General features: G+C 43.1%; 1 protein-coding gene across 3 annotated transcripts in view; it reads left to right on the top strand.

The window, feature by feature from the left end:
• Positions 1 to 27,123, top strand: part of LMBRD1 (LMBR1 domain containing 1) — a 275,187-nt gene that overhangs the window by 196,005 nt on the left and 52,059 nt on the right. For all 3 annotated transcript variants that reach the window (XM_033937922.1, XM_033937923.1, XM_033937921.1), the window contains one exon: positions 21,639 to 21,741. In XM_033937922.1, the coding sequence (XP_033793813.1) occupies positions 21,639 to 21,741 (103 nt within the window). The remainder of the gene's footprint in view (positions 1 to 21,638; positions 21,742 to 27,123) is intronic.

Consider the following 27,123-nt stretch of genomic DNA (forward strand, 5'->3'; position numbering starts at 1 on the left):
TCTGGACTCAAGCAGACCGTCGGTGTCATATCAATCTATTGGAACTCAGAGCGATATTCTATGCTCTCAAAGCTTTTCAACATCTCCTTCACGATATGGTGATTCTTGTACGTACCGACAACCAGGTAGCCATGTATTATGTCAACAAACAGGGAGGGACGGGCTCTCACTCCCTCTGTCCCCTCTGAAATTGTGGCATTGGGCAATTCTTTCAAGTTTCAAGTTTTCAAGTTTCAAGTTTATTAAATTGTTTGATTAAACGCTTTTCCAATTTCAAAGCGTTTTACAAAATTAAAAACAGAATTTAAAAAACAAAACTAACTTATACATAATATTCTACTAGACGTACAAGGGTAACATCCTTAGGACAAGAAGAAAACTAGAAACAGTGGGAAAATGGGGAAGAAATACAATTTTTGTTTAAAGAGTACATAAAAGGAAAAAACACAATTATTTGGCGGACAAATTGAGTCGTCTTCTACAGCCTCACGAATGGACACTCAATTCTCCTACTCTTCGCCAAATCTTTGCCCGTTGGGGAACTCCACAGATAGATCTGTTTGCGTCACCTCTCAACTTCAAACTGCCTCAATTTTGCTCCCGCATCTATGCCCCTCAACGTCTCGAAGCGGATGCGTTTCTACTGGACTGGAGGGATCAGTTCCTTTATGCTTTTCCTCCGTTTCCTCTGATTCTCAAGACTCTTGTCAAACTGAAGTCAGAACATGCCACCATGATTCTGATAGCTCCTCGGTGGCCCAGACAACCTTGGTTCTCCCTTCTACTTCAACTCAGCACCAGGGAGCCTCTTCTTCTACCAGTATTTCCCTCTCTACTCACGCAGAGTCAAGGATCCTTGCTTCATCCCAATCTGCAGTCTCTACATTTAACAGCTTGGTACCTTTCTGCATAACAGACTTTTCTCAATTCTCTCCGTCTGTTCAAGATATCTTACTTGCTTCCAGAAAACCATCAACTAGACAATGTTATGGCCAGAAGTGGACTAGATTCTCTGCTTGGTGTTCTACACGTCACTTGCCACCCAGATCTTCCTCCTTGACATCCGTTCTGGACTACTTACTCCATTTATCACAATCTGGACTTCAAACTACATCTATTCGAGTCCATCTTAGTGCTATAGCTGCTTTTCATCAGCCTTTGGATGGAAAACCCCTTTCTGCACATCCTATCGTTTCTCGCTTTATGAAAGGACTTCTCAATCTCCATCCACCGCTTAAACCACCTCCAGTGGTTTGGGATCTCAATGTTGTTTTAGCTCAACTTATGAAACCTCCTTTTGAACCGCTTGACAAAGCCTACCTCAAGTATCTCACTTGGAAAGCTGTGTTTTTGATTGCTCTCACTTCTGCTCGAAGAGTCAGTGAGCTACAAGCTTTAGTTGCAGATCCACCCTTCACAGTTTTTCACCATGACAAAGTGGTCCTCCGTACTCATCCTAAATTCTTACCTAAAGTTGTTTCAGAATTTCACATCAATCAGTCTATTGTTCTACCTGTGTTTTTTCCAAAGCCTCATTCTCATCCTGGAGAAGCTGCTCTTCATACCTTGGACTGTAAACGTGCTTTGGCTTTCTACCTCCAACGCACTCAACTTCACAGAACATCTCCTCAACTTTTCATCTCATTTGATCCAACAAGTTGGAACGTCCTATATCAAAACGCACAATCTCCAACTGGATGGCTGCTTGTATTTCTTTCTGCTACACTCAGGCTGGTCTTCCTCTGCAAGGTCGAGTGACGGGCCACAAAGTTAGAACTATGGCGGCATCTGTAGCTTTCCTTCGATCAACTCCCATTGAGGATCTGCAAAGCTCCAACTTGGTCCTCGGTTCATACTTTCACCTCTCATTATTGTCTGGATTCCTTATCCAGGAGGGATGGCCACTTTGGCCAATTTGTTTTGCAAAATCTTTTTTCGTAAATTGCCAACTTCCCTCCATCCCTTTTTACTTAGCTTGGAGGTCACCCATGTGTGGGAATATGCTGCCTGCTTGTCCTGGGATAAAGCACAGTTACTTACCGTAACAGTTGTTATCCAGGGACAGCAGGCAGATATTCCCACAACCCTCCCACCTCCCCTGGTTGGCTTCTTGGCTAGGTATCTGAACTGAGGATCCTCTCAGGAGATGCGCCCCCTAGTTCGGGCGGGAAGGCACGCGCGCACGCGCGGTACAGTGCTCGAAAGATCGAGATCTTCAAGCAAGTTTGCTTTCGAGGCTGTCCGCTGCGGGGCTCCATCGGTGACGTCACCCATGTGTGGGAATATCTGCCTGCTGTTCCTGGATAACAACTGTTACGGTAAGTAACTGTGATTTTTCTGCAGAGCTGGGAAGCTGTTCTTCAAAGTCTCTCTAAACTAATCAAATTATTGTATTTTTTGTGCCTTCCTGATTATTTTTTGCCTTAGATTTAGTCATTATTTTGTATTTCATTGATTTTTCTTTCATTCAGTTTAAATTTTTTTATTTTTGTCCGATTTTCTTTTTCAGGCCTTCAGGCTCTTTGCAGCCTGCTTTCTGGCCGGGAGTGTCGACTTATTTTCAGTATACCATCTATTCAACCTCCTTGAACAATTGATTCTGAGCCTCGGCAGTTTTTCTTTCGATGTCAAAGTCTTCTAGTGGCTTCAAGCAGTGCACTTGATATATCAGAACCATCTTACAGATCCAAATAATTGGTGTGTCCAATGCCTAGGTCCTGTCTGTTGTGAGACAACTTGCAAACAATGCTCAAAATTACAGAAGAGGTCACTAAAAGCCAGGAAGTTTTTTGGGTCAACTTTGAATGTATCGCCTATGCCTGGAGACTCCAACGCTGACGTTCAACCTCAAATTATTCCAGCATCGAAATCAGCACTGACAGCTTCATCTTCTTCATCAGTGCTACCATCATCAGGGGAGCTTCATAAGTAAGCTAAGAAGCATAAACAAGTTTCCCCATCTAAGCAGGCATCAGCATCGTCTCAAGTATCTTCATCATCGACACAATCTAAATGTTGATGTACTGATGCTAGATCACCATCACTTCAATAGATGTCTCCTTTGAGGCATGCCTCATCATTGAGGTCCCCAAAGCCATGACACATGATGCAGACTGTGCCCTCTGTACACTTGCCAATATCTGTACCGATGCCAGCTCTGCAAGATCAGATTACAGAGCTGTTGCAGAAAGAACTAGCTGGGATTCTGTAATCACATTCTTCACATATGTGTCGACACACCCAGCCTCAGCTCAGACCAAGTACCGCCCTCAAACTTCATTGAGACACCATTCTCAGACATCAAGTATCTACGATGAGAGGCATCCATCTTTCTCTAGAGAACACAGTTATCATGTCATCGCTTTTCTTAACATTCCCTTGATGTTCTTCTGAATGATCTACATCTTCAAGGACTGACATCAAGGAGTTTGACTCAGACCTGTCACAACATTATTTTAGTGACTATCCTAATTTCTCTGCTGATGAGTCCTATGGGATTCCATCTCCACACCTCTTGATGAAGGTTACCTCCCAAAAGTCTGTCTTTCAGAGAGTTTATATGACAAATGAGACGGGCACTGCCAATTAATAGGAAGCTGAGTCAGAAACTTAAGCAGAGCTCATGAATGCTCTTGACTACAAAGAGTGGCCTAGGGACTGTATAAAGCTCATGAATTCTCATCTGTGTCGCCTCCCCCGCCACCCCCTCTGATTGTCCGCTCTGCCGACCTTCCTTCGACAACCCTTACAACCCTTTCTTCCTTTTCTGAAATTACAGAAGAGGAAACTGCTCGCCTTCTCTCCTCCTCCAAACCCACCACCTGTTCCTCTGATCCGATTCCTACCTGCCTGCTCAGATCCATCACTCCCGCTGTGATCCCTCCCATCTGTCACATCCTCAACCTTTCACTCTCCACTGCTACGGTTCCTGATGTCTTCAGATATGCTGTAGTTACGCCCCTACTTAAAAAGCCCTTGCTTGACCATATATCCCTCTCCAACTACTGCCCTTGCTTGACCCTATATCCCTCTCCAATTACCGCCCTATCTCCCTCCTCCCCTTCCTATCCAAACTACTCGAACGCGCTGTTCACCGCCTTTGCCTGGACTTCATTTTCTCTCATAATATTCTTGACCCACTTCAATCGGGCTTTCGCCCTTTTCACTCTACTGAAACTGCAACTGCCCTTGCTAAAGTCTCTAATGACTTGCTCCTGGCCATATCCAATGGACTATACTATATCCTCATTCTTTATCTGTCTGCTGCCTTCTACAATGTTGATTACTGCCTCCTCCTCGACGGGTTGTCCTCGCTGGGATTCCGGGGTTCTGCTCTCTCCTGGTTTTCTTCCTATCTCTCTCATCGTACCTTCAGTGTGTGTTATGGTGGGATTCTCCTCCGCTGCCATCCCGCTGTCTATTGGTGTACCCCAAGACTCTGTCCTGTGCCCTCTACTCTTCTCCATGTATACCCGCTCTCTTGGTACGCTGATTTCCTCTCATGATTTTCAATATCACCTCTATGCTGATGACTCCCAGATCTACTTCTCCACGCCGGATATCTCTACAGGAGTTCAGGCCCAAATTTCAGCCTGCCTGTCTGACATTGCCACTTGGATGTCTCGCTGCCATCTCAAACTGAATATGGCCAAAACTGAACTCCTTATCTTTCCGCCTAAACTCGCCTCCCCCTCCCACCATATTTCGATGGATAACACCATCCTCCTCCCTGTCTCGTCGGCTTGCAACCTTGGGGTGATCTTTGACTCCTTTTTCTCCTTCTCTGCCCAGATCCAACAGACTGCCAAATCCTGTTGCTTCCTCCTCTGTAATATTACCAAAAACCATCCTCTTCTCTCTGAACACATGACCAAAACCCTTGTCCATGCTCTCGTCATTTCGCGCTTAGACTACTGCAACGTACTTCTGTCGGGCCTCCCCCATGCCCACCTCTCACCTCTTCAATCCGTTCAAAATGCTGCTGCACGACTCGTATTCCATGAGAGCTGCTATTGTCACGTTACCCCTCTCCTCAAGTCGCTTCATTGACTCTCCATCCATCTCCGAATACAGTTTAAAATCCTCTTGCTGACTTACAAGTGCGTTCAAAATTCCGGGAACGAATGGAACAGAAATGAAGATCGGCATCTACTACCAACCCCCAGGGCAGTCCGAAGAAATTGATGAAGAAATGACAGATAAGATTAAATGCAACTACAAGGGAGGCAGCGCAGTTATTGTAGGTGACTTCAATTATCCGGGGATAGACTGGAACCTAGGCACCTCCAGCTGCAGTAGGGAGACCATGTTCCTGGATGCTGTAGGCGATTGCTTCTTGGAACAACATGTCAAGGAAAATACAAGAGAAAATGTGATTCTGGACTTAATTCTAAATGGACTATGAGGACCGGCACAAGGAGTAGAAATAGAAGGGACGCTGGAAAGAAGTGATCACAATATGATCCGCTTCAACCTAGACACGGGGGCAAAACATTGATCCAGAACGACGGCCACGGCATTGAACTTCCAAAAAGGGAATTATGAAGGGATGAAACTTATGGTGGGAAAAAAAGATTAAGAAAAAAATAAGCACTGTAAAAACCCTAGAGCAAGCATGGTCCCTTTTTACGGACACAGTTACCGAGGTGCAAAATCTGTATATACCATGTATCAACAAGGGATCCAAGAGGAAAAAGAATAAAGAACCGGCGTGGCTCACTGTAGAGGTGAAGGAAGAGATCAGAGACAAGAAGACTTAGTTTAAGGAATGGAAAAGGTCAAAAATGTACAAAAACTGGAAAAAATACAAACAGCATCAAACAGGTGCCATAAAGCGGTAAGAGAGGTCAAAAGAGACTACGATGAAAAAATAGCAAAGGAGGCGAAAAACTTCAAGCCGTTCTTTCGAAATATCAAGGGGAAACGACCCGTGAAGGAAGCGGTGGGGCCATTGGATGACCATGGAATAAAGGGGTTGCTAAAGGAAGACAAAGCCATCGCCGACAAACTGAACACATTTTTTGCGTCTGTATTTACTGAGGAGGATATACACAACATACCGGAAGCCGACAGGCTATACGTGGGAAATGAAGATGGGAAACTGACTGGGCTGACGGTCAGTCTAGAAGAGGTATGCAGGCAGATTGATAGGCTTTAAAATGATAAATCTCCGGGACCAGGTTGCATCCATCCGAGGGTAATCAAGGAACTAAAAGGGGCTATAGCTGAACTGCTTCAACTAATAGCCAATCTGTCGTTTAAATCGGGAAGGATTTTGGAAGACTGGAAAGTGGTGAATCTTCAAGAAATGTTCGAGGGGAGATCTGGGAAACTACAGACCGGTGAGTCTGACCTCGGAAAGATGGTAGAGGCGCTGATAAAAGACCACATCATTGATCACCTTGATGGACACGATCTGATGAGGACCAGCCAGCATGGCTTCAGCAAAGGAAGATCTTGCTTGACAAATTTGCTGCTCCTTTGTCACCTATTTTATTTAATATCTATATGACATCTTTAAAAAATTTCTGTCTTTCATCTGCAGAATCTATTTTTACCTATGCGGATGACATTTTTATTTTATTGGAAGTCAAAACATGATTTCAGTGACCTGGTTACAGACATAGATAGTTGTATCTCTAAGCTCCAGAGTTGGGCGAATTCCATTCAAATGAAACTCAATGCTTCAAAAACTAAGCTGCTTTGGATCGGACCTAAATTAGTTAATCTCCCTACTAATATTACATTGAAATCAAATATTATATTACAACTTGACTTCACTTCTAGGGTTTTGGGCATTATTCTGGATTCCTCTCTCACTTTTAATGACCAGATAAATTCCTTAGCAAATAAATGTTTCTTTAGTTTGCGCATGCTGAGGAAAGTCAGGGCACTATTTTATCAAGAACATTATTTATTACTGGTACAATCCACTGTGTTGGCCCAGTTTAGATCATCTCCAGTTAATACAGAATACAACGGCCAAACTTATTTTTAGAAAGAGAAAGTATGACCATGTTTCCCAATTGATGAGAAAACTCCATTGGCTTTCGGTCCTACTTGCTGCAATTCTTCGAGGGAGTAAACAGGCAGATAGACAAGGGCGACCCGGTTGTCATTGTATATCTGGACTTTCAGAAGGCGTTTGACAAGGTTCCACATGAACGACTACTTCGGAAAATTGTGAGCCATGGAATCGAGGGTGAAATACTCATATGGATTAAAAACTGGCTGGAGCATAAGAAACAAAGAGTGGGGGTAAATGGACAATACTCGGACTGGAAGAGCGTCACCAGTGCTCTTCAACATCTTTATAAACAACCTGGACATAGGTATGACAAACGAGGTGATTAAATTTGTGGACGATACAGGTTATTCAAAGTAGTGAAGAGGCAGGGGGATTGCGAAGATCTGCAACGTGACATAATCAGGCTCGAGGAATGGGCATCGACATGGCAGATGAGGTTCAACGTGAATAAGTGTAAAGTGATTCATGTTGCTAACAAAAATCTCGTGCATGAATACAGGATGTCTGGGGTGGTTCTTGGAGAGCCCTCCCAGGAAAGGGACTTGGGAGTTCTGATTGACAAGTCGATGAAGCCATCTGCGCAATGTGCGGCGGTAGCAAAAAGGGCGAACAGAATGATAAAGAAAGGGATCACGAACAGATCGGAGAAGGTTATCATGCCGCTGTACTGGGCCATGGTGCACCCTCACCTGGAGTACTGCGTCCAGCACTGGTCGCCATACATGAAGCACACGGTACTACTCGAAAAAGTCAAGAGAAGAGCGACTAAGATGGTTAAGGAGTTGGAGGAGCTGCTCTACAGCGAAAGATTAGAGAAACTGGGCCTCTTCTCCCTCGAACAGAGGAGATTGAGAGGAGACATGATCAAAACATTCAAAGTACTGAAGGGAATAGACTTAGTAGATAAGGGCAGGTTGTTCACCCTCTCCAAGGTAGGGAGAACGAGAGAGCACTCTAAAGTTGAAAGGGGATAAATTCTGTACGAACGTAAGGAAGTTCTTCACCCAGAGAGTGGTAGAATACTGGAATGCTATTCCCGAGTCGTCAGAGGGGAAAACACCCTCCAGAGATTCAAGACAATGTTAGACAAGTTCCTGCTGGACCAGAACGTACACAGGTAGGGCTAGTCTCAGTTAGGGCACTGGTCTTTGACCAAAGGGCCGCCGCGTGAGCGGACTGCTGGGCACGATGGACCACTGGTCTGACCCAGCAGCGGCAATTCTTATGTTCTTATCATACAATACAGTTCAAGTGTTCATGTGTGGTTTTCAAACTCCTTTATGGAATATTTGACTCTTTGATTCCCCTTAGTGGGAATTCCTTTAGAATCCTTCTATTCAAGAATTACAATTCACAAATTAGCATTTCCTTCTCTGAAAGATATTAAATGCACTGGGAAGCTTAGTAAATCTTTTACTTTTAAATTGGTGAGAATTCTCAAAGACTGGTAAATCAATTATTTCAATTTTGAAAAAGTTTAAAAACCGGGTTGTTTTCACAATAGTTAATTTGATTTTAGCTGTCGTATAGTAATTTTAAGCAATTCAACATACTTTTTTCTAACTTTTTCCATCCATCTAATCTAACCAATTTCTGTTTTTATCCCACAATTTTTACTTGTTATTTTTCATTTTTTAACGAACTGTAAACCGAGTCGAGCTCCTTAGGGAGTAGTTTCGGTATATAAAATGAAGATTGGGGAGCTGACACCTTGCCTTTCTTTGGACACCTGGAGGAGACTTTGCCTTGCTGCCCCGAATCTCCCGCAGCAGCGGTAGGAGCTTGTTGGCTGCATCGTGCAGGCACTAGGAGAGACCTGACGTCATCGGGTCCGTCTTCACAAAATTACTTTAAATCCTACACCGCTGCCGCGGTTCTTTGGGAGCTGCCACCTTGCCTTTCCTGGGACACCTGGAGGAGACTTTGCCTTGCTGCCCCGAGTCTCCCGCAGCAGCGATAGGAGCTTGTTGGCTGCATCGGGCAGGCACTAGGAGAGACAGACCCCCTGACGTCATTTGGGTCCATCTCCACAAAATTACTTTAAATTCTACACCGCTGCCGCAGTTGTGGCCGCAGGGCGCAGCCGAAGGGGCAGGTCGAGCCCCTTGGAGCAACGAGGAGCTGAGGAGCAGGAACTCAAGTTGTATAAACACTAATTAGCCAGGTCATGGGGAAAAGAAAGATTAAACCTAAGAGTTCAACACCTGTTTTTTCTGGTTCCATGGACAGGCATTTGACATTTTCTATTAATAATCCTCCATAAACTTTATCGGATATGACATCTCCCATATCGGGGGCATCAATGAGTCCCCTCGAAAGAACTCCCCCCCTTCATCCAGTATCAGGTGATAGCGGGAAAGATATTCCCGCTATTTCCACTGAATATGTGGGATCCTCTACTCAGACAAGAAAACTAGCTTTTACTGAAATACCTAAACCACTTGAATTTTCAAATGTAGTAGAGGATCAACCACTTGCAGTGGAAACACAGGATATTACCCTTAAAGATTTGTGGCTAGGTATATCTAGAGTTGAAGGGATTCTCAGAGAAACGGTGAAACAAACACTGGACTTTTCACAATCTGTGTCTCAAAAATTTGAAAATGTGGATTCCAATTTGAATTGCTTGGATAAAATATTAAGTGTGGTTGAAACTCAAAGTAATACACTTCAAGCTATCTCAGTATCTGCTGTTAAGGATTCTACGATGTTACATTCAAAAATGGAAATGATGGAAAATGTTTATAGAGCGAGAAATCTCCGCTTGGTTAGTTTCCCAGTAACTCATTTATTGTCTCCTGAAATTCTGCTAAGGAAATATTTTAAAGAAATACTGGGATTACCCAATGTGGAAAATTTCCCAATAAATAATTATTATTATGTTCCGCAAAAGAAAATACAATCCGCCCAGGAGGTGGACCACTTGGTTACTAATGAAATAAATTTGACAGAGTTGTTGGAGGATAGTCAGGATGTGATCCAGAGTAGGTCTACTCTGGTAATAACATGCATGAGTGAGATAGATAAAATGTTAATAATGAAAACTTACTTTAAAAATAGGCTGACAAAATTTTGTGGAGATTTGGTTAGGATTTTTCCTGATGTATCAAGAGCCACGCAATTAAGAAGGAAATAATTTTTAAAATTAAAAACAAGGGTCTTAGTTCTTGATGCATCATACTATTTAAAATTTCCATGTAAATGTCTTGTTAAATTACAAGACATTGAATATGTATTTTGGGATCTCATTCAATTGCAACAATTTTTATTAGCTAGAGTACAGAAATGAGTCTTATTTTTTAACGTGTCTCATAACTGAGAAATTGGAGGAGGTAAGAGTCCCAAATAGTATGGAAGGGTTTAAGATTCATAAGGATGAATCAAGAACCAATTCTTAGTTTTCTTCTTATTTTTTCGTAATTAGAAATGGTGGCATGTCTTCTCATTGTTGTGGGCTTTGAAAATAATTTTGTTTGTATGTATAAATACTGTTAAATTATGTTAAGAATCCTAGAAATTAGTACGATGAGTGAGGTGATTAAATTTGCAGATGATATTAAGCTATTCAGAATAGTGAAGACGCAGGGGGATTGCGAAGTCCTGCAACGTGACATAAACACGCTCGAGAAATGGGCCGCAACATGGCAAATGAGGTTTAACGTGGATAAGTGTAAAGTGATGCATGTCAGTAACAAAAATCTTATACACGCCTACAGGGTGTCTGGTGCGGTACTTGGAGAGACCTCCCAGAAAAGAAACTTGGGAGTACTGGTCGACAAGTCAATGAAGCAGTCCGCGCAATGTGCGGCGGTAGCAAAAAGGGCGAACAGAATGCTAGGAATGTGCTAAGAAGGGGATCATGAACAGATCACAGAAGTTAGTTATGCTGCTGTACCTGGCCATGGTATGCCCTCACCTGGAATACTGTGTCCAGCACTGGTCTCCGTACATGAAGAAGGACATGGTACTACTCGAAAGGGCCCAGAGAAGAGCGACTAAAATGGTTAAGGGGCTGGAGGAGTTGCCGTACAGTGAGAGATTAGAGAAACTGGGCCTCTCTCCCTTGAAAAGAGGAGACTGAGAGGGGACATGATCGAAACATTCAAGATAATGAAGGGAATAGACTTAGTAGATAAAGACAGGTTGTTCACTCTCTCCAAGGTAGAGAGAACGAAAGGACACTCTCTAAAGTTAAAAGGGGGTAGATTCCGTACAAATGTAAGGAAGTTCTTCTTCACCCAGAGAGTGGTGGAAAGCTGGAACGCTCTTCCTGAGGCTATTATATGGGAAAACACCCTCCAGGGATTCAAGACAAAGTTAGACAAGTTCCTGCTAAACTGGAACGTACGCAGGTAGGGCTTGTCTCAGTTAGGACACTGGTCTTTGACCCAGGGGCCACCAAGTTAGTGGACTGCTGGGCATGATGGACCGCTGGTCTGACCCAGCAGTGGCAATTCTTATGTTCTCATGTTCTCTGTCAGTCCCTTCAATGGTGGTTATCACCAACCAATCTTTCCAGAGGTCTACTATTCCGTACTCCACCGCATCAAAATATATTAGCAACAGATGCTTTCATGCTCGGTTGGGGAGCCTAACTTGATGCACTCTATACTCAGGGCAGCTGGAATCTTCACAAGAAAATTCTCCACATCAATCTTCTCAAGCTTTGAGCAATTTGCAATGCTCTATATACATTCTGCAATCGCCTCTTCAGTCAAGTAGTATTAATTCAAACAGACAACCAAGTGGCCATTTACTACTAAACTAAGCCTTAAGTGTATATACCGCATCATCTCCATAAAGATAGAGCTCGACATGATTTGCAGGTAATTCAATAAATGAGGTAAGGACATAATAAGAAATTAGAGGTTATGAAGAGGATAGCTAGCTTTACATTTTAAATAGATAGCTTTATGTTTTGGAGAAAAAACAGTTTTCAGATGCAGAGGTTCTGCACCGGGGCAGGGAGGCTATTCCAAAGTTCAGTGAATTTGAAGAAAAGGGATTTCCCTAATTTACGTGCATACATGACACCTTTTAACGAGGGGATAGATAATTTGAGTATGTGGGCGGATCTGGTAGTGTCAGGTCTTGAAGAATTCCAGGATAGTGGGATTAGGGGAGTTAGAACACCATGTAGGATTTTGAAAATTAGACAGTGTGACAAATCTAGCTCTCTGTGTAGCTTTGGCACAGGGTTAGCTAGGAAGAGCAGTAAAACCCCTATGCAGGAGAGCTGACCAGGTTGGCCCTGCCGATTATGAAAGCGCTGACTTTCCTTGTATTGACATTGAGCCAGACACTGACTGCCAGGGAGAGTTCAGTTGCAGGTTATTCTCCCAAGCCTGCTATTAGATCTCAGAAGAACTCAGGAGCTAGGAAACTACAGCTCCCAGAAGGCCAGAGTCATAGCAGGAAGTTGTCACATAGGCAGACACAGCTGCAGAGAGAGCTTTCTCCCTTCCCCTTCTTCAGAGCAGGGAGGGGAGAAATGGAGGCTGTTAAAACAAGGCAGCTGAGACCCAGAGGGGGGGGAGGAGCAGAGGAGCTGGGAGCGTTTTCCAGAAAGGCAGCATGACTTCCTTCACCAACTAAATGCTGATGAGCCAGGGGAAGAGTATGAGATGGTGGACCTTTCAGAGGAGTCTGAATCCACCATTGAGAAGCAGTTTGGAAGCTGTGAACCGATGGATATTAATTTTTCCAGTGAGCCTAGGGAGAGGCTAGAAGTCATGGACACAAGCTGAAAAAAGGTGGGGAGTGTGTGATATTTTTTTCCTTACCTGTTGTTTTTGGTGAAAGCTTGGGACTGTGTTATTTTTGGTATGCAACAGAAATGTCTCACTTTTGAGAGCTATGTTGTGAAGATTCTGTTGCTGTGTTTTTGCTTTAAACCTTCTTGAACAATTCACTACGGAGCTTTTTGGCTTACCTCCTCTCCACACAGCTGGAGACTATTTACTTCTGATAAGCAACTGCAGGGAATGTCAGCCACGGAGGAGCTCCGTTTTGGATAGATTCCTTGACTGCAGTCAGCCAGTGGCAGAGTGCTTCAGCTGGAACAGTTTACCTTTTGCTTATGAGAAATTCACTGCCATACAGCAAGACCTGTGTGCATGTTTACTCATTGCTGAACTTACTTTGTCCCTTTAGGCTGGTGAAGAGGACTGAGCTATAGAAATTTAAGCCCAGCCATAGTTTTGTTTTTTTGTGGGGGGTTTTTTCTTTTCTGATTTTGGAAATAAGGGTCATTCTGACAGTTGTGAGACCAGTGTGGCCAGGTTGGCCCAGCATTATATGTTTTGGCTTTTGCATTAATGTATTTGGAAAATATCACAACCTACTTGAGAATCTCAGAGCAACCTGACTCCGGGTCAGGAATAAAAGTCTAACTTTATTTTTTGAACCTCTTTGAGTGTGTGTGGATTCCTTGCTTGCTTGCACTGTGGACATTTTACTTGCTGTTTTACCCTAGGCTGTTGCCTAGGGTGCCTGAAGGATTCCCTAGTTGGAGGGAACGTGCTGGGAAAAGTATCTGTCGCTGTGGCCCAGGCTCGCTGCGCTTTTCAGGAGCCCGCGAGTTGCGACAGCAGGTACATTTAAAGTGAATCCTAGAAATCACCAAAAGCCAGTAAAGTTTTGACAGAAGCGGGGAAACATGATCGAATTTGCTTTTTGCGAAGATCAACCTATCTGCAGTGTTATTGTTCCGCCGAAGTCTTTGAAGATTTTTCTTGGTTAGACTTAGATAGATGGAATTACAATAGTCCAGTCTGGAAAGAATGATTGATTGTACAAGGACAGCAAAATGTATTACATAAACAAGGAGGCACAGGGTCTCACCCACTTTGCCAAGAGGCTATTCAAATCTGATCCTATTTTATACCTCACAAAATAGAATATCTTAGCAGACAAGTTGATATGACAGGGTGGAGAGGGCATCCGCTAAAAATCAGGGGCGGGAAATTTCATGGCGACACCAGGAAGTTTTTCTTCACCGAAAGAGTGGTTGATCATTGGAATGAGCTTCCAGTGCAGGTGATCGAGGCCAACAGCGTAGCAGATTTTAAGAGTAAATGGGATGCCCATGTGGGATCCCTAAGAGGGTAGAGTTCTGGATGGGTCATTAGGAGTGGGATCTCTAGAAGGGTAGAGTCATGGGGTTGGATCAGTAGAGTGGGCAGACTTGATGGGCTGTGGCCCTTTTCTGCCGTCATTTTTTATGTTTCTATGACCAGCGGAGGGAGCCTGAGCAGTAGAAAGGAGGAGTTACTCTGCATAACATCCTGCAAAGGCTCCTGGTTGCTGTCCACTCACCCTTATGGAATAAAAGTGCTGAAAAGGACAGGTCCAGAGTAGAAAACTTAGAAAATTGAGAACTCCTTCGGGAGCCAAGCAACCCTCAAGGGGAGGAATGCTGATCTCTGACTTAGCCCTCGGCAAGCCTGTTAGACTGGCCCTGCCTGGTAGAGCTTGGGGTAACCAGGAGGGTACACCAAGCTTGATGACCAGCAGGTGATGGAGTGAGGGTGCTGTCCTCACTGAGAATGGCTGAGGGACAGGAAGTAAGTCCTCATGAAGAGTGTCCTCAGAGAGATACTGGCTAAGAAGGTGTCTTCAGTGTGTATGTCTGGGAGAAGATGACTGAGGGACTCGGAGAGTCCTCAGTGCTTGCATCTAGAATAAGATGACTGAGCAACTGTGAGAGGGCCTTGGAAGAAGGAGTAGTCAGAGGGTCCGGTTGAGCCTGGAGCCCAGGGAGAGGCTCAGGCTTGATGACTGGTTGAGGGACCAATGGAGAAGAGTCCAGAACCCATGGGGACCTAAGAGGCTAGGGAACGTAGGGACTGGCGGTGGCCCCTCAAGAAGAGCAGAGTGGAGGTCCAAGGCTGAGGGGGGTCTGGCAAGTGTTTGGCAGAGGGATTGTGGTGAGCAGCGGAGAGACCGGTAATGGCACTAGAAGCTGCCAGAGGAGTCCAAGAGGAAGCAGCTTGTCAGACCCAGGAGATCATTGGCCAAAGGTCTGGCAAGCGACTGGCAGAGAGACTGGTAATGGCACCAGGAGCTACAGGAAGACCTGGAGGGCCAGTGAGGTTCAGGGAGGACCCAGAGAAGACCCTGAGGACTCAATGATGACCAGGAGGGTCTGAAGGAACCTGGTCGGGAGTTTTAAAAATGTATGAAGAGTATGAATTTACTGTATTTGTGTTGGTGGTATAACAGTAAGCTGAGAAGGAGACACCTGGGGAGTAGAGATATGTGATGGGTGTTGACCGCTCGGCTCAGTCACATGATTACAGTTGAGCAGACTCCTACAATCTCACGAGTGGTCACTTAACTGTTTTACATCAAATATTTTAAATTGGGGGACTCCAGAGGTGGATCTCTTTGCTTCTCCCCACAAACACAAACTTCCAGTCTTCTGTTACATAATCTACACTCCCAATTGTCTGGAGTCAGATGCTTTCCTCCTCGACTGGAAAGACAAGTTTCTTTATGCTTTTCCTTCTGTACCTCTAGTCGGGAAGACTACTTAAAGTTCACCAAGAATAAGCTACCATGATTCTCTTAGCACCTCGGTGACCATATCAGCCATGGTTCCCTCGCCTCCTACAACTCAGTTTATAGGAACCCATCACACTTCAGGTCTTAATGTTATTCATACAGAACTAGGGATCTCATCTCTATCCCAATCTACATTCCCTAGCTCTCGCAGTATGGTATCTCTCTCCCAGTCAGTAGACAATTTTCAACTATCTATACACATCATATCCATTATTGAAACCTGTAGGAAACCCTCTACTCAGTGCTGTTATCGTTTCAAGGATCTGGTATAATCTTAACTCAGTGCACCAGATCACTTGTCCTCTCTCATCTGTTTTCATTTACACCTCTCTAATTCTGGTCTCAAAACTTCTTCAGTCAGATTTCATCTCAGTGCTACAAGTGCTTTCCATACACATAAGGTAGTTCAATGTGCCTTTTCTATTTAGTTCTGTAAACCGCTTAATACTCATGTACAAGCGGTATATCAAATACAATAAATACAATACAATACATCTGGATAAAAAGCCTTTATCTGTACATCCTCTGGTTTCCAGATTGATGAAAGGCCTTTATCATACCAAACCAACAATTAAATCTCCAGTAATGGCTTGAAATCTCAGCGTTAACCTTTCCACTCTGATGAAGCTTCCCTTTGAACCACTTGTGTCTTCATCTCTTAAACATCTCACTTGAAAGGTAGTGTTTCTCATATTTTTGAACGGTGAGTCAGTGAACTCCAAGCACATGTGTCAGATTCACCTTCAACCATGATAAGGTGGTTCTTTGCACTCATTCCAAGTTCCTCCCAAAGGTTGTCTCGGAATTTAATCTCAACCAGTCTATAGTGCTTCCTGTCTTCTTTCCAAACATAGACATATAAACATAGAATAAGACGGCAGAAGAGGGCCGGCGGCCCAACAAGTCTGCCCACTCGAGAACCCTCCCTCCCTGGTGTACCCATCCTTTATGCATAACTCTATAGCACCCCCACCTGTTTGTCCCATCGACTTTTGAAGTCGAGCACGCTACTAGCCTCGACCACATGGCGTGGAAGTTTATTCCATCGACCAATCACCCGTTTGGTGAAGAAGTATTTCCTGGTGTCACCATGAAATCTTCCCCTCTTAAGTTTTATCGGATGCCCTCTTGTTGCCATGGGGCCCGTAAGAAAAAATAATTCTTCCTCCACTTCAATGTGGCCCGTAATGTATTTGAATGTTTCTATCATGTCCCCTCTTTCTCTGCGCTCCTCGAGAGAATATAGGTGCAGTCTGGTTAGACGTTCTTCATATGTGATGTCTTTAAGTCCTGAGATCATCCTAGTGGCCATTCTCTGGATCGACTCCATTCTCTTCACATCTTTTTGATAATGTGGCCTCCAAAACTGGACACAGTACTCCAGGTGAGGTCTCACCATGGATCTGTATAACGGTAATATGACTTCAGGCTTTCGGCTGATAAAGCTCCTTCTGATGCAACCCAGCATTTGTCTAGCCTTTGCTGAAGCTTTCTCTACCTGATTGACAGCTTTCATATCTTCTCAGATGAGAACTCCCAAGCCCTTTCTGCAGTGGTTCTCGCTAAGTTTTCATCGTTCAAGGTGTATGTTCTGGACAAGACCACATTCTCATCCTGGTGAAGTTGCCAAAGGTGTTCTCCACAGGCTTGCCTCACCACATGTCCTCTTGGGTGGTCCTGATGCCAGTATTTACAGCTGGGGGGATCATCATGAGGGTCATCCAGTTCAGGGCCGTTAGTTGCCCTCTCAAAGGAAATTTTATATCAACAGATTGGAGTTGCGAGCCATTCATCTATCGTGCCGCAGTCATTGTGGAACACCCTGGACAAGACCACAGCTTTAGTATGCATCAACACACAGGGAGGCACTAATAATTCTCTATTGAGACTGGAGGCCCAGTTGTTTTGTTAGGCTCTATCAGCATCTCATGTAGTGGGAGTGGACAATGTGCTGACTGACTATCTGAATTGGCAGACCCTGGACCCAGGGGAGTGGTCTTTGTCCCATAAGAACATAAGTAGTGCCTCTGCTGGGTCAGACCAGGGGGTCCATCGTGCCAGCAGTCCACTCACGCGGTGGCCTATCAGGTCCAGGACCTATATAATATTTCTCTATCTATACCCTTCAATACCCTTTTCCTTCAGGAAAGCATCCAATCCCTTCTTGAAACCCAATAGCGTGCTCTGTCCTATCACACCTTCTGGAAGCGCATTCTAGGTGTCAACCACCCTTTCGGTGAAGAAGAACTTCCTAGCATTGGTTCTGAATCTGTCCTCTCTTAGTTTTTCTGAATGCCCTCTTGTTCTTGTAGCTTTGATAGCATTGTGAGGTGCTGAGGGTGTCCAACATTCAATTTGAGGGTGTTGGCAATCAACAAAAAAAGGTTTCTCAGTTCTTCAGCTGAAGATTTGAGCCCAGAAGTGCCAGCATGGATGCTGTAGTACAACCTTGCCCAGTGAAAGGGTTGTTGTATATGTTTTCCCCCTTGGCCCATGATAGGCCAGGTCATTCAAAGAATAGCGGCCCATCTGTGGTTGGTAATCCTGGTTGCTCCAGATTGGCTGCATCGACCATGGTATGCAGATCTGGTTCAGCTACCGAGAGACAAATGTCTCAAACTGCCATTTCATCCAACTGTTCTCTTGCAGGGTCCAGTTGCCCTGGGGAATTCAGATCGTTTTAGGCTTACAGCATGGATCTTGAGTGTGCAGCCTTGGTGCAGAAGGTTCTAAGACTTGGAAGCAGTGTCAGCACTGTATGCTAAGCAGAATGTGGAGCCTTGTAAGGCTCCGATGTATGTGGTTCTAGTATTTCTTAAGGATGGGCTCAAGAAGGGCCTGATGGTTGTTTCTCTCAGAGTGCAAATGGCAGGCCTCTTTGCTTTCAGGCTCTAGTGACTAAAGTTTCTTTGGCTTCCCAACCTAAGGTACTCATTTTTTGAAGGGAGTGTTGTGGCTGCATCCTCTGGTGCGAAAGTCATTCCCAAAGTGGAATCTTAACACTGTTTTGCAAGCCCTTACAAGAGGCATCACTGATTGATGGATTTCAAGTTGTCTTGATATCTTTTTTCCCCTAGTGGCAATGTCCTGGTGAAATCTTTTGCCATGTTCATCACTGACAGCACCAAGATTTACAGGGAAGAAGTCCCAAGTGTGAATGTACAAAGTGTATCTTCGGTGACATGTTGCACTTCATGGTTTTGTATTCTCTAAGAAGTTTGTCAACCAGTTGAATATAGTTTGGTGCTCTGTAACTGCCAAGAAAATTCTCAACAATACAAGCGATTTTCTCTGGCCCGACTAACAGATCGTCAAATCTCTCATTGATGATGTGTCTGATCTGTGGACCAAAAATGCCTTCCTTAATCTTAGCATCAGTTATTCTTGGAAACATGTCTTAGATAAAGAAAACCTTTGCCTTCCTTGTTCATTGCTTTTATAAAATTTTTCATCAATGCAAGTTTATGTGAAAAAGAGGCAAAAATATCTTTGTCGGGTCAAGAAGTGGTTCATGTACCACATTTTTCAGTCTTGGAATCAAATTCTTATGGAGTGGCCAGTTCTTTTGAATATAATGCAACTCCTTAGCATGGCTGTCCCATTCACAAATAAAACAACAATACTTGGTATAGCTAAGCTGCATTTCAAGTAGCAGAGCTACCACTTTAAGATCACCATAGATATTTCAGTTGCACTTTGTGTACTTGATATGCTTTAACAGCAGTTCCATGTTTTCATATGTTTTTTTCATGTATGCAGCATAGCCAATACATATCGATGGGTAGACATTGCCAAAGTGTAACAAAACAGCCTTGAGGCTTAACACTGATGAATCAACAAAAATATGCCACTCCTGTGGGTCATGCATACAACCTAAAGCTTTGAACAACCCTACAATGTTGACGCAGATACAGAGGTTCTCAACCTATGCAAAGAAATTTGTTAAATTGTCTTGATGGCTTCAAAAAAACAGAAATTTTCGTACCTGGTGAGAACAAACACCATTCCTGCAGACTTGAACCCAATAATTCTTCTTTTGCTTTTGACAAACCTAAGTCCCTGACCAGGTCGTTTAATTCTGACTGTGTTATAAGATGAGGCTCACCAGACATACATGGTTCACAATCAGGATCAATGTCACTGTCAGTGCTTGGCTGTTGCATTGCAGATTCTTTGTTGGTTTTGTTTAAGCTCCATTTCTCTGGTGGCTTTGGTACCTGAAGACTGTCATCATGAGGCAGTGGTCGCATAACTGAAGGAAGATTGGGATATTCAATTTATTTCTTATTTTTACCAGAGAAACCAGATACATTTGTCACACCGAAGCAACATTCAGTTTTCGCCATATCATTGGGATAGCAAATTGTATTGACTTCCGAGTACCTCAGAGCCAAGCTCTAAAATCGATGGCACATCTTGCACAACAAATGTGAGGAGCCCATGGTTTGTCTTGATCACCAATCTTGCAACCGAAACACAGCTCATATGCTTTCTTAAGAAGTCTAGTCTTTAGGCTTAAACATGTACTCGCTACAAATGTAGCAGAATGTATCACAGCTGTTGCGACATATTTCTGAAGTCACAAATTGTCCTATAGCAATTAATAATTAACTGGCTTACTAATTAAGTTCCTTACATAGACAATACTATGCCTTGAAGCATCACAATATACCCAACTGACACACGTAATGAAAATATCCCTGTATGTGAGCTGCTTTTATTTAGTCTTTTCAGGCAACATCCATCAAGCCCACATACAAGCATACAAGCATGCCCATACTGCATCATTTCCATGGACGTTATGCAACCTGCCCTGAATGTATGCCTGGACATGCCCACACTATATTCAGCAAGGTATAACATGAGCAATAGGCCTATATTAAGAATTAGGCTAAGAATTAATTGTATTAGCCTGAAAGTATAATAAGAAATTGTAAAAATGTACTTTTTTGTTAAAACGGTACATGGTACATAATTTTAAATGTGATTTTCTTGATCAGCAGCCAAAAATCTGTAAGATACACCCTAAAGTATTGAAGAAGCAAAACTTTGTTGTCCAGTGTAATGTGCCTTAAATGATATTCGTAGTTGATGCGACGTGTATTCAGATGCAATTTGATTTTATATGTAAGTATGTAATTTGTTATAGTGTGTTTTTGTATTGATTTGTATGATAAATGTTAATGTCTTATTTTGTATGTTAATATGTGACTCACCTTGGATAAGGGCGGGGGAGAAATAAACATTGATTTGTTTAATTGTAATCATTGCAGAGCAGAACAGATTTGACTTTCTCGGGGAAGTCCTTGTGCCACTCTCGGTTATTTTTCCTCTTATAGCGGTTGTCAATTGTTTTGGTATGAACTGAGGAGCTACAGCACAGCCCAGGGATGTAGAAGGCGTAGCTGAAAACTGTAGATGATGTCTTATACATAACTCATGATTAGAGGTGAATAACCCATTGGTTCAAAATTCATAGTCTCTTTTTGGTTTATTACCTTCTTATTTTGTATTTTATTTGAAATTGTTCACTTCATTAAAATTTACCAGAAATCCAGGTATGTTCCTCTTCCCTACCCCAAGGGCCTGCTGTTACAAGACTTTTTTGGACAGGACATTGGAATATCAGGCGGGGAAGATGAACTCCTGGATGATTCCGTTGACTGTTCAAACCAGTTCTTATCCTATATTTAAGAAATTATTGAAAACATATCTATTTGATAAACAAGATTGTTGAGACTTTTAGATGTATTCTTTTTAGGTTCCACATTTTAAATGTACTTTTTATTATATTTTAAATGTATTTTTATCTGATTATGTATTTAATAATGTAGTAGTTATGATAGTTGTTTTTTTGAAATTGTATTACTAACTGAAATGTTCAGTCTTACTGTTGTGAACCACCTAGAACTGCTGGTGGGGCGGTATATAAGAAAATGAATTATTATTATATGCCTTTCTACTAGAAAGGTTCTTACCTCCAATAATCTTCTATCTTCCCATGTATCATACTAAACGGAATTGTTATCCCTAATTTTTTTTATAGCCTGGATAAAGCTCTTCACTCGACTGGCATGCGTTCAGGATTTATAATCTTTGGAACCAACCTGACCAACCCATTAAATATGATTTTACCTGTTCTACAAACGGTTAGTATTCAGACATTTCTGAATAATTGAGTTGATCATGTTATTTTATAGGCTTAACTGTACTTTTTTAATGACATTTAGGATTAAACTACATTAGATCAAGGTCCATGTGGTGTAATTATATTTTTATTGTAGTACCTGATTGAAGTTTTCCCTTAAAATATTTGGAGACTCAAATCACAGTCTGTTCATGCAACACTTCTTTAAGATTTTGACCATCTGGGAGTAAAATAAGCCACTGAAAACAGAATGGAACCAAATTTTGTGGGAGAGGACACATTGAGGGTTTTGAATTTTGTGTGTCCCTTTTCTGCCTTGGCTTTGTCAGCTTATACTGCTTGATGGTCACTGTTGGTTAAATGGACACCCACCCAAACTTTAGAGACATTGTTTCCATTTCTGAGTACTGCTGTAGATCTAGTCTCATCCGTTTCTCTGCTAGGTTCTATCATCATTTCTATGAGAAGAGCTCCCTATAGAGCAGGAGTGTCAAAGTCCCTCCTCAAGGGCCGCAATCCAGTCAGGTTTTCAGGATTTTCTCAATGAATATGCATGAGATCTATTAGCATACAATGAAAGCAGTGCATGCAAATTGACCTCATGCATATTCATTGGGGAAATCCAGAAAAACCGACTGGATTGCGGCCCTTGAGGAGGGACTTTGACACCTCTGCTATAGAGTGTACATGACTTCTCTACTACTTTACAGCTCTTTATAAGGAAGACTTCTATCCATGCTTGGCAGATTAGTCACCTAATAATACCACCTCTCCTTTTATTCCAAGCCTTTTAGGCTCAGATTCTATAAAAGATGCCGATCTAGGCACCTAGCTTAATTTTTTTGATTGGCACTGATAATTGAAAACACCATTAAAAACATTATTTAGCTGGTATGCATCTAACTCAATTGGCACCTCCAAATTCGAGGCAAGCACCTACACTGAGGCACCTACTAGCAAGTAGGCATGGGTAGGAGCAAAATTTGGCGGATTTGGGGCATGGTTTGACTTAAGTGCCTATAGGTGCCTACCTTAGGCGCACTCATTTAGGCCAAGAAACCCCTGGCCTAAATGGCAGTGCACCTAAGGATTTAACATCTATCGGCAGGCTAGGTGCAAGTCTATAAACAGCGCCTAGTGGATGATTGACAATTGTGCCTAACTGTGCCTATAAAAACATAAAAATTGCCATATTGGGACAGACCGAAGGTCCATCAAGACCAGAATCCTGTTTCCAACAGTGGCCAACCCAGGTGAAAAACTGATGCAGGCACTGCATATGGCAGATCTGTGAGAATCTTATTCAGAAGAGATTATCAGCTTGGGATGGTGCAGGACATTACACAAGGGGGACTTGTCTTGAAACAGCCTTCAGGCGAAACATTTATTTCGGAGTACTGACAGGTCCCCTCCCGATACGAGCAACGTTACAAAATAAGTCTGTTTAAAAGAAAAGTTTTAGTATTTATATAAAGGTCTTTGAAAATTTGAATTTGCACAGAGCACTTTACAAAAATAATGTGGATCTGATGACGAGGCCAGTGCCGAATAAGTACTTAGCCATTGAAAACACTTAGCTATTACTGGCACTTCTGAAGATCCTGAAGAAAATGCAAAAAAAGCAAAATATAAAAGTAAATGTTATATGAAAATTGAGTGTGATACTGTCTAGATAAAGTGTGGTATGGACTAATGACATTGTCTGGCTACACAATAATATAGATTTGTGAGTACAGCTCATTCTTATCTATGGGAAATTGGGGTGGGTCTGAGTTCAGCAAAACTGAGGGTGTTCCAAGAGTCCCCACCTCTAAAATCCTATTTTCAGTAATTTAAAATTTTTAGTTTTGCTCCCATGGGCCTTGGGCCATTTTTTGGTGTTAAAAGCCTCTTCCTGCCTCATATTATTTAAATTTTTGTAAAAATCAATTATTATGGACCCGTCATGTGGTTTAGAACCCATATCATGCCAAATATGTGCAAATGAGGAGCATACTTGTACCATGTGCTGTGAGGCTCACGAGGTGGGGGTGTAGAAGCCATGGACCTTCTGGTCACTTCATGGGTCAAGAAGGTGCAAGAAGCTCAATATTCTCGTTAGAGCCTCTTAAACATGACTCGGTGCCACCAGTGAAGCGCTTTTGAATCTGAGAGGAGAAATATGGTAGAACAGCAGAGGTCCTCGGAGGTCCCAAATCAGGTCTTTGATCCTGATTTTGTGACTTTGATGTATGCATCTTACCAGAAGCATTAATGGGTTGTCTGTGTATCAGTCAGTTAGCTCTCAGAAGAGTTTACCTCTACAAAGCGAAGTCTCATTGCAACCAGTAGAGCTGCAGGAACCGGAGACCCAGTTGGAAAAAGACTGGGATGATCTGGGGTTGGATGCAATTTCACTGCTCTCCCACAATGTGGCCTCCATGAAGGATTCTAGTTTGGGGCAGGCGACCAAGGGTCTGTGACAGCCTTAGATCAGTAGGAGCATCCAATGCTTTGCAGGCTATTTAAGCTGACAGATTTAATTCATGTTATTAAAGTTTCTCTAGGGAGTTAGAGTTAGAGTTAGAGTTAGAGTTCTTGCAGGTTTCTACTACCCAGCTCTCACAGTTAAGCAGTACCAGTCACAGTCCATGGGCTTTCCTTCACACCCAGAGATTACCAAGATGATAATGGAGCATTGGGAGACGCCTGAAGGTCCTCTAACAGGAGCCAGGACAGTGATGAAATTGTTTCCCATGGCTTCTGATTTCCAACAGTTAATTTAGTCCACTCAAGGTGGATTCTCTGGTAGATCAAGTTACTAAAAGAACTTCTCAGCGTAGCGAATAAAGAGTAGTTCCAAAGGATTTTCAGGATTGCAGGGTGGACTTACCTCAAAGGCATTTTGAGGCATTGACATTAGGCCTTAAAGCTGCGGCTGCAACTTCCTGAAAGGGGTTATAGCTGAACTGCTCCAACTAATAGCCAATCTGTCAATCAAATCAGGAAAGATTCCGGAAGACTGGAAAGTGGCAAATGTTACGCCGATCTTCAAAAAAGGTTCGAAGGGAGATCTGGGAAACTACAGACCAGTGAGTCTGACTTCGGTACCGGGAAAGATGGTACTGGGCACTGATAAAGGACCGCATCATTGATCACCTTGACGGACACGAGGACCAGCCAGCTCAGCTTCAGCAAAGGAAGATCATGCTTGACAAACTTACTGCACTTCTTCGAAGGAGTAAACGGGCAGATACACAAGGGTGATACGGTCGACATTGTTTATCTAGATTTTCAGAAGGCGTTCAACAAGGTTCCGCATGAATGTCTACTTCGAAAAATTGTGAGCCATGGAATCGAAGGTGATATACTCATGTGGATTAAAAACTGGTTGGCGGATAGGAAACAGAGAGTGGAGGTTAATGGACAATACTCAGACTGGAAAAGCGTCATGAGTGGAGTGCCACAGGGTTCGGAGCTCGGGCCTGTGCTCTTCAACATATTTATAAATGACCTAGAAATTAGCACGATGAGTGAGGTGATTAAATTTGCAGACGATACAAAATTATTCAGAGTAGTGAGGACACAGAAGGATTGCGAAGAGCTACAAAGAGACATAAATATGCTCGAGGAATGGGCCGCAAAATGGCAAATGAGGTTCAACGTGGATAGGTGCAAGGTGATGTATGTCGGTAACAAAAATTATATGCACGAATACAGGATGTCCAGTGCTATACTCGGAGAGAACTCCTAGGAAAGAGACTTGTAGACAAATCAATGAAACTATCCGCACAATGCGCGGTGATGGTGAAAAGGGCAAACAGAATGCTAGGAATGATTAAGAAGGGATCACAAACTGATCTGAAAAGGTTATCATGCCTTTATACCCAGGCCATGGTATGCCCACACCTGGAATACTGCGTCCAACACTGGTCACCGAACATGAAAAAGGACATAGTACTACTCGAATAGTCCAGAGAAGAGCGACAAAAATGGTTAAGGGACTGGAGGAGTTGAGATACAATGAGAGGCTATAAAAACTCTTAGCCTCTTCTCCCTTGAAAAGAGAAGACTGAGAGGGGACATGATCGAAACATTGAATATATTGAAGGGAATTGACTTGGTAGAGAAAGAGAGATTGTTCACCGTCTCCAAGATGAAGAGAACGAGAGGGTCACTCACTAAAGTTAAAAGGGAAAAGATTCTGTACAAATGTAAGGAAGTTCTTCTACACCCAGAGAGTGGTAGAAATCTGGAACGCTCTTCTGGAGGCTGTTATAGGGGAAAGCGCCCTTCAGGGATTCAAGACAAGGTTGGATAAGTTCCTACTGGAACAGAACATACGCAAGTAAGGCTAGACTTAAATAGGGCACTGGTCTTTTGACCTAAGGGCCGCCACATGACCGGACTGCTGGGCGTGATGGACCACTGGTCTGACCCAGCAGCAGCAAATCTTATGTTCTTATGCGGGCCTGCCATAAGTTGCTACGCCAGAATCCATCCACAGAGCGGGAGGTGTACCGTCCTGTGATACTGGCTAGGGTGGACTATGTGGTGAATGCTATTTAAGACATGCTCAGGGCCATGAGTAAAATGTCAGCATATTCAATTTCCACCCGCTGAATGTTCTGGATCAGACAGTGGGCAAGAGATTCAGCATCTGAGGTCACCTTGAGCATGCTCCCTTTTAAGGGGTAGATGCTTTTTGAGGAAAGACTGTATGAATTGATGACCAGCATGATGGATCATCATCCCAACTCCTTGCCGGACAGTAAGCCACAAGGTACTTGGAGTTCCAGTCATGGTTCCTTTCTTTGCCACAAAAAATTACATTATATGTCTGTGGACTCCTCATACCAAAAGTCCTTTCAAGGCTTTAGACAGAGGTTTGGGGTCTCCAGAAGAGCCTCCACATTCAGATCTTGCTCCACTACAAATTCAAGGAACTCCCAATGATGCCAGGTTGACCTCTGACATCTTATACATAGAAAACTTTCCAAGTTCTGAGAGCCTTGGGCACAGATTTCATCAGATCAATGGGTACTGGACATCATTTGAGAGGGTTACAAACTCAAATTCTGTTGTCCCCTCTAGGATATCTCTGGACTCTCTGACAGGAAGACCAGAGAAAGCAACCAAAGTCAGAGCGACTGTACAAAAACTGTTACAAATTGGAGCCATAGAGCTGGTGCCACACACAACTCGGGTTAAGGCAGATACTCCATATACTTTATTGTGCTCAAGAAAGACTCAGGAGATTAGAGTCCAAACCTGGATCTCAAGTCAGTCAATGCACCAATCCGGATAAAGACGGTGAGATCGAGCATCACCTTGGTATCTCCAGGCAAATTTTTGTACTCGCTGGATTTGACGGAGGCTTACCTGCATACACTCATTTTCCCAG

Source organism: Geotrypetes seraphini, chromosome 3, assembly GCF_902459505.1.
Source record: "Geotrypetes seraphini chromosome 3, aGeoSer1.1, whole genome shotgun sequence".
NCBI lineage: Eukaryota > Metazoa > Chordata > Amphibia > Gymnophiona > Dermophiidae > Geotrypetes > Geotrypetes seraphini.